Genomic DNA, 8941 nt, shown 5'->3' on the forward strand with positions numbered 1-8941 from the left:
CTTTTCTTTGGATAAATAGTCAGAAGTGGAATTACTAGATATAATAGTTTTATTTTTGAGGAACTGCTGTACTGTTGTCCACAGTGGCTTCACCAATTTACATTCCCATCAGTAGTGTACAAGGATTCCTGTTTCTCCACGTACTCTCAAACATTTGTTACTTGTGGTCTTTTTGATAATAGCCACTCTGACAGGTGTGAGGTGATACGTCATTGTGGTTTTGATTTGCATTTCCCTGGTGATTAATGATGTTGAGCATCTTTTCATGTACCTGTTGACTGTGTGTCTTCTTTGGAAAAATGTCTATTCAGATCTTCTACCCATTTTTTAATCAGATTGTTCAGTTCTTTTGCTATTGAGTTGTACGAATTTTTTATATATTTTGGATATTAACCCCTTTCAGATACATGATTTGCAAATATTTTCTCCCATTCACTAGGTTGCCTTTTCATTTTGTTGATGATTTTCTTTGCTCTGCAGAAGCTTTTTAGTTTGATGTAGTCCCACTTGTTTATTTTTGCCTTCATTGCCCTTGCTTTTGGTGTCAGATCCAAAAAAATCATTGCCAAGATCATTGTCAGCGAGCTTACTGCCTGTGTTTTCTTCTAGGAGTTTTATGGTTTCAGGTCTTACATCAAGTCTTTAATCCATATTGAGTTAATTCTTGTGTATGTTGAGAAGAGACTCATCTTCACAAGAGTCTATTATATTTTGTTGATTATGAATGTAGCATGTAGAAATACCTGATATATATAAATATAGTGTATTGGCTTTGTATGGAAATAGCCCTTTAAAGACTACAGTTGCTGTTTTTGTTTGTTCATTTTTAAAGAATGGCTGTATCTGAACAACCAAATAGAGTATGTGTTTGCTCCATATTATCACAGCTTTAAACATTCTAAGATAAAATTTTAATAGACTTCGTGATATCTCTAAATCTTGCTTTTAAACATCCTTGGCATTGGGTTAAGAATGTAACATCAGAGTTTGTGGAAACTTGTAATTTTTACTTCTTTCCCTCTATTTTTAGGTTAAAGCTAATGATTCTCTTTTCCATTTCTTTTTTATATTAACTCTTTTGCAGTGAACTTAGGAGGACTTTTACTCCAGGCCCTCCTAGAATATTGGCCTAGGACGCATGTGAATCCAATAGATGAAGAAGAAAATGAAGTAAACCATGGTTCGTGTTTTTATATCAGGATAATTGATTTAAATTTTACTCAGAAGTTAAGGATACTTAGATTGTGTGTTATCCTGAGAATGTTTTCTTAAAAAAAATTAAGCATTTGCTAAAGTGTGACATAATAAATATATGTGATGTGCCCAATTTACTGCCCTCCCTTCCACATCCTAGAGAACATCCATCCAGTCTTAACTGAGATTCCAAGAGAGCTTTTAATCAGTGAGATTCTATACACAAGATATATAGAATAAACCCTGTGTATTCAAATGACCTTTGTCCTTAAACGTAGGCAGCTTAGCAGGGTTATTCCAAAGATATTTCTTAGGGTATCCATGGACCGGCTAGATTTACCTCCAGTGCTCGCTAATTAACATCAAAAAGCCAGGTTTGTCCTTGTGTAGTCAAACTTCACATTGGCTTGAAATGTAGATATTACCTAGTCTGATGATCTACCTGATCTTGGCTCAAAAATTCAAATCCCAACTCAGAAGTGTCAGGTTAAGTGAATGAGTATGTGTAAAGAATTAATGTCATTGAGGGCATTGAAAAGCTTTGTGTGCCACAGGCAGCGGCAGTAACTTTCTCTGGGAAGCAGAGGAGAATTTGGCTCAGTTTCATTAAAGAAAGGGGAAAAGAAATCTTAAAATTTCACAACTCATATGTAACCTTAAGTCCCACCCACTGAGGACTTATCTGCTGAAGATTCTCTGAAGATTGCCCACTTACGGTGGTCACCAGTGATGAGGACCTCCTGCCAGAGACTTTGTTCTGGCTGACTGATTCATCCAGAATGATTTTTGGAGTTTAAATCTGTTTTGCAAGGATGACATACCTCTTTCTCTGAAAGCCAGTCTCCTGATTTCCCTGTCATAGAGAGGGCACTGACCCCACCCGTGATGTCATTTCTTTTGTCACCTGGCCCACTTTATTCCCCTTTAGAATTGTACAGTGGGCTGTGAGCCAGAGAAATTCAGTGGAAATTTCTCTTCACAGAGGGTTGAGCAAGCTAGGTTCTGGTATAGGCTCTGCCATTTATCAGCCATGTAGTTATGGGCATGTCATTTCCTGTTCTTGGCTTGTCTTTCTCCATCTGTAACATGACAGGGTGCCCTCAGAGGCCCAAGTAGCAATAATACATATTAAGTAATGAAAAAACAGTGGTACAGGGACTTCCCTGGTGGTCCAGTGGTTAAGACTTTGCCTTCCAATGCAGGGGTTGCGGGTTCAGTCCCTGGTCGGGGACCTAATATCCCACATGCCTCGCAGCCAAAAAACCAAAACATAAAGCAGCAGAAGCAATACTGTAACAAATTCAATAAAGACTTTAAAAAAATCAAAAAAAATCTTTAAAAACAAAACAGAAAACAGTGGCACAGAGTAGGGGTGGTGTGATGAATTGGGGGATTGGGATTGACGTATATTCGCTAATATGTATAAAATAGATGACTAATAAGAACCTGCTGTATAAAAATAAAATAAAACAAAATTCAAAAAAAAGATCAAAAAAACAAAACAGTGGCACAATCAGCACCTCCTGGATCCAGGCTTTGGTTGGGGGTATAAAGAAAAAGTCACAGGAAACCCCAAATCATCCTTAAAATCAAACTGGCATAGTAAAGGCAGGGCAGGACCCAGCCAGAGCTCAGGACACTGCACACTCTACGTGTCTGGTAATCTTCTGCTACACCTGCACCATGCTCAGTGGATACTCGAGAGCTGCTTAGATTATACTTAGGGAGCAGCTCAAGTATTCTGAGGCCTGTATTGTGTTGCAGGTGGGGGTAATAAAGATAAATGGGCATGGACCCTACCCTTCAGGGACTGGCATTCTGGTTGGGCAAAGGGCCGCTTACATCAGCATTATGAGATCAGAGAGTAGGTTCTGTGAGAGAGGTTCTGAGAGTGCTGTAAGGTTGCAGAGGGCAAGACTGCTTCCAGATGCGTCAGGGAAGTGTTTTTGTACAAGCTGGCACTTGAGTGGGGGTCGACGGCACTCCGTTCAAAAGATTACAAAGAAAGCAGAGTGAAATGAAGTCTGCAGAGAGCAGTAAAAATGAGATTATTACCTCTTTGAGGTTTTGTTTTTCACTGTTACCTCTGCCATTAGTTGTGACTACCGTTAACCATGAAGTTTTTTCTGACAGAAATTTTTCTGAGCTCAGCATTTTACCGGCCCCATCCTGTCCCCACAACAAAAAAAGAGATCATCGTTTATAAAGAGGCTGTCCTGTACTTACCTGTGGCTGAAATAGACGGTTATGTTTTTGTCTCAAATCTCAGACATTAATCTCTTCTGTTAAAATCCTCTAAAATGTAGTCATTTCTCATGAGGTACATCCCAAGTTGCCATATTTCTTATTTTCAAGAATTTAACTGTTTTTTTACCTTTATTTTTGTCTCTGACTGACGTACAGGATTTTGACTTAAAAAATCTTGCAATGGTTGGGCTCTGTGGAAATGAAATGTTTATAGAGTCTGTGTTTTTAGCACTAACTCTGGATCCTGACACCATCTGTACCTTTTCCTAGTAAATGGGGAGCAGGAGAACCGAGTACAGAAGGGAAATGGCTATTTCCAGGTGCCCCCACACACTCCTGTGATCTTTGGTGAAGCTGGAGGTCGCACCTTGTTCAGGTATGGGTAAGAAGGGCTAAGAGGGCATCCTGTTTGCCAAGAAGTATTCATTCAAGCACATGTTTATTTTTAACTTCTAGGGGTGTCAGGGGTTTGGAAGCTTCTTCATCTCCATGACATAGTTAAGTGTCTGGTGCTATTAGACCCCATTCTAATTGTGAGCTGAGCCTCTAGTGTTCAAATGAGGTTGATAGCTTGCCTTGAGGCAGCTTCTTAGTGGTTTCTGCAGGAAACCATCACCGGAAGTGTCTGCCCACAGGTCAGCATCAGAGTAGATAACTTCCCTCAGGCTTGGCCAGGGGAGATGGACTGGGCTGCTCTTGGGAACTGTTGTGCCCAACAGTGGCCCGACCTGAGGCGTGAGGCAGTCCTTCATGAGGCCCTGCACACAAGAGCTAGACTGGCTTCATCTCCAAGTTGCCAGCCAAGGCCCAGGGAGAGTCATGGGGGAAAGCCTACTAGAGTCTTCTGTAGGGCCAGAAGTAAGAAAAATGTTTGTCTTGCCCTTGAGGGCAGAATTTTCTTCCTTTATGATGGTTTCCTGAGAGTGTGGTTACCAAAGATAAACCTGACCCCCATTGTGTGTGGAGTGCCACACTCTATAGCACTGGCAGACGACCTTTCTCAAGTGCTTTGCCTATACCCAGGTTCCTATCCTCACCCAGGGAATCAGGCAGCTGTAGTATATGTCTGGCCTCAAAATCTGGGGGCCTGAGTTCTAGGGCTTGCTCTCCCTCTTAGCAGAGTGAGTCATTCTGCCTGCCTTCACTTTATTTCCTCAGCTGTCAAGTGAGGGTTATCCTTAAATGAACTCTGTAACAGTCCCCCCCCCTAACGTTTATTGACAATGATTTGGGGATCTGTGCTTGTTTTGTCACTTACTACCTGTTGGATTATGTTTAGGCTGCTCTGCCGAGACTCTGGGGGTGAGACTGAGTCCATGCTTCTGAATGAGACAGTGCCACAATGGGTAATTGACATCACTGTGGATGTAAGTATCCTCCATTCCCATTTTGCCCTTTTATTTTTTTCCAAATCATGAAGACAATTAAGAACTACTTTAGACGGTGTAATCTTTAATTAAAACTACACTACCAAGTGGAATCCTCTTCTGCTTCCCTGCAGTTCCAAAGTTTCAGAAGAAGTATTAATAATTATTTATATATCTCTTTATGTCTTTAAATTATATAAATAATACATGCTTATCAAAGAAAATAATAAATAAGGTGAAATTCCCATCCCTTTCCCAATCACTGTTTCTCTTTTATTCACTCCCTATTCTTCTTCCCAGAGGTAGTAAATATTAATAGTTTAATGCATAGCCTTCAGTAGTTTTTTCTATGCGTACACAAGCATATATTATTTGTGTATATCTGTGTGTGTGTATAGATTTTATTTTGCACAAAATCTCCTACTATATATACTGTTCTGCAACTTGATTTTTTTGTTTGTTTTTTTTTTCTCTTCTCTCTTAAAAATATATCTTGGACATTTTTTCATGTCTGTATATGGATCATTCCTTTTAATGACTGCAAGGTATTCCATTGTATAAATGTACCAAGATCTATTTAGCCAGTCCCTATAAATGGACATTTAGGTTGTACCCAGTGTTTTCTATTACAAACAATGCTTCAGTGAACATCCTTGTACATATATCTTTGTGTACTTTTTAGGATAAATTCCTAGAAGTGGAATTGCTGGATCAAAGGGTATGCACATTTTAAATTTCGATAGATATTGCCAAATTGCCCTCCACAAAGGCTGTACCAGTTTACACTCTTACCAACAGTGTATGAGTGCCCAGTACTGCACATCCTCACCAATGCTGGATACTTATAATCTTTGCTGAAAGATAGGCAGATTTTTGTTTTATAGGCAGATATTATCTCATTGTTTTAATGTGTTTTTTGGTTTTGGTTTAATTTGTGGTGAGGTTAAGCATCTTTTCACGTTGGCCATTTTTATTTCTTCTTTTGTGGATTGCCTATTTGCATTCTTTACTGTTTTCTATTGGGTTATTTGTCTTTCTTACTGACTTGTAGGCGTTTTTCGTATTCAATATTAACCCTTTGACTATTATCTTGCCTCTCAATTGAATTTTACTTTGTTCATGATGTCTTTTGGCAGGCAAAGAGTTTTAATTTTTATATGATCAGATCCTTTTTGGCTCTGAGTTTCATGTCTTGCTTAGGTATTTCCCACTTCAAAGTAGCAAAAATGTTCTCTTCTTGTATTCTCTTCTAGTATGTTTATGATAATGGTTTGTGTCTAGATCTTCAATCTATTAGAATTTATTCTGTTTGGTGTGAAGTAGAATGCTAACTTTCTCCAAATGGATAGCCAGTGTGCCAACACAATTTATTGAATAAACTTTTGCTACTAATTTGAAATGCTATCTTTATCATATACTAAATTTCTATACACACATGGGTCTGTTTCTAGACTCTTTTATGTGCTGTTGACCTATATTTCTAAAGATATATGAGAAGAGATTTAATCTCTAGAACCTGCAGAAAATTCATTTTCTGTCCCAGATATATCTCCAAGAACTTAAAACTGGTCTGACACCTGATAGATATTCTGTGGTCTTCTCTAAATCTGAGCTCCCCATAAACCACAACTTCCTTTGAGTGTTAAACTCACCTGGATGCATTGCTGACTTTATGCCTGTGGCTCATTCCTCAGAGGAGACATCCAGACAGGATATGATATGGAGGCTCGGAGAGGATTAATCCCCAGAGAAAAGATGAGCAATTAATTTTATCCTTCATCTAAGTATGTGGTTTACCTCATGGTGGACATCTAGGTGGTTGGCTGAAGTTTCCACTCATTTAAAGCCTCAGACCTTACTCTGATGTCAGAGGAAAAGAAAGTGGGAGGACTTTGATTGGCCTTTTCAGTTGGATAATGGGCCTCAACAGCGTAGAGCGTATGGTTTTGCTCAAAGGTGAATGTTGTGGGTTTCTCGCAAGACACTTAATTTTTTGTTTGGGCATTTTAATGTAGAACTCAGATTTTGGTTTGTATGGCTTAAAGAATTAAAATTTGTTTCCTTTTCATTCCTTGAACTGTTAATTGAGAAGATCCATGCTGCAATTTCATATTGCCACTGACATTGCATATAATTTGTCTTTATGTATCTTTTATTACAAAATGAAACATTATACTTTTCTGATACCTTTTCACTAAGGCTGACGTAGATAATTTGATAGCTTATTATAAATTTCATAGACAGTCACTTTTAATTGTGAAATAACTTGTGGATAGTTTTCCTGTTGACATCATTTTAGTTTATCAGCTAACAGAAACTATCTTACCTTTTTTCACTTTTCATGTTTCAGAAAAATATGCCCAAATTCAACAAAATTCCTTTCTACCTCCAACCTCATGCATCTTCAGGAGCAAAAACCTTAAAAAAGTAAGTAAATGGAGTGTTGTGTGATACTTCGATCTAATTTATTGCCAGAGAGTTTTTTAAATTCCTTATAGTTGCTTTTATAGCACAGGAGGCAAGTACTAGATCTAAGGCTAATTTCATAGTATTGAAAGTTTATATAATTTAACCATATACCAAGTACCTACTGTGGCCGGCTGCAGATGTTCAAAATAAGTAAAACGTGGATTTTGTCTCTCATAGTTTAGGACACAGTCTGCGTATAGTAACTGCTTTTATGGATACTTACGGAATGATGAGTGTAGGGGAAAGAAATGAATTTTTGGCTGTAGCTTTCCAGAAAGCTTTCTTGAAGGACATGGAATTTGAGCTGGACATGTAAGGATGGATAGAACTTCAAAAGAGAGATATTCCAGGTCCAGAAAATGGTTCGATCAGGGATGTGGAAGTAGGAGCCTGCATAAGATATTGAAATTGTCAAGGACCTATGTAGCTGCAGCATAGGATGGAGGGGTGGCCAGGAGATGCTAGGAGGGGAGTCAGAAAGAACATTTAAGGTTTCACTGATGTGTATCCCAGCAAGTAGAATCAGTAGGACTTTAAAACCTTTTGTTAGATTTCCAAACATATGCAAAAAAAGACAATAGGAGAATGAACCCCCATTATCCCATCACACAGCTTAAATAATTCTCAACATATGGCTAAACATTTTGTTTCATCTATACCTCTACCTGCCCTCCCTCCCACTGAACCCACCTGCCTACACACACACACACACACACACACAGATTATTTTAAAGCAAGTTCTGGATATCACTTCAACTAGGTTTAATGACTGAAGTTCAGGATGACTTTCAGAGTATGAGCCTTAGCTACTTGGTTTGACCATTATTAACTGATGTCAGAGATACAGAAGTAGGCTTGGGGGTAAGGAAATTGCTGAATCTAGTTTTGGACATGTAGAGTTTGAGGTGCCTTTGGGACATCCAGCTGGAGCTGCCTAGCTAGCTGTTGTGTTGGTAGGTCTGGAGATCAGACAGGCAGTTGAAACTCAAGGGCTTGGCTATAGGAGGAGGAAGCCTTGGGAGAAATGAGCACATATATCATCGGAGCCTGGTAAGCACCAGGGGCTGCCTTCCCTTCCATGAGCATTTAGTTTGCCCATGCTCTGGGAAAGTCTTTAAGGGAATAAAACCCAGGCGGCTATTCCTTATGTATATAGAAGGTTTAAGGATATGTATGTAATCTCATTTATTTGCACATAATCTGTCTTAGGGGAGGACACTATAGAAAATCTATTGGCGATTCTAAAAATGGATTACGGCAGTGACTAAGAACATTTATTGGTTTATGTTTCTCTGGTATGTTTTATCTTTGTCAAATGTTAACACCAAGAAATATGGAAGAGATAATATCCAGTGATTTCCTGATGTCACAGTCTGCCCTTGCTTTTTACAGAGATAGACTCTCTGCTAGTGACATGCTTCAAGTCCGGAAAGTAATGGAACACGTCTATGAGAAAATCATCAACTTGGATAATGAGTCTCAAACCACTAGCTCTTCTAATAATGAAAAACCAGGAGAACAGGAAAAAGAAGAGGATATTGCTGTGTTGGCAGAGGAGAAAATTGAACTTTTGTGCCAGGACCAGGTAAGTGGACTTGAGGACACAGCCCCATTTTTTCCAGTGCTGGTGCTCAGAATTTCATCATGTGGTGGGATTGTAGTTT

The 8941-nt window shown here is 38.9% G+C and overlaps 1 protein-coding gene across 3 annotated transcripts in view; it reads left to right on the plus strand.

Annotated features, from left to right (window-relative positions):
- Positions 1–8941, plus strand: part of WDR48 (WD repeat domain 48) — a 45131-nt gene that overhangs the window by 33412 nt on the left and 2778 nt on the right. For all 3 annotated transcript variants that reach the window (XM_032649421.1, XM_032649422.1, XM_032649423.1), the window contains 5 exons: positions 1085–1180; positions 3712–3817; positions 4721–4808; positions 7159–7235; positions 8670–8862. In XM_032649421.1, coding sequence (XP_032505312.1) covers positions 1085–1180; positions 3712–3817; positions 4721–4808; positions 7159–7235; positions 8670–8862 — 560 coding nt within the window. The remainder of the gene's footprint in view (positions 1–1084; positions 1181–3711; positions 3818–4720; positions 4809–7158; positions 7236–8669; positions 8863–8941) is intronic.

This window comes from Phocoena sinus, chromosome 11 (assembly GCF_008692025.1).
Source record: "Phocoena sinus isolate mPhoSin1 chromosome 11, mPhoSin1.pri, whole genome shotgun sequence".
Lineage (NCBI taxonomy): Eukaryota > Metazoa > Chordata > Mammalia > Artiodactyla > Phocoenidae > Phocoena > Phocoena sinus.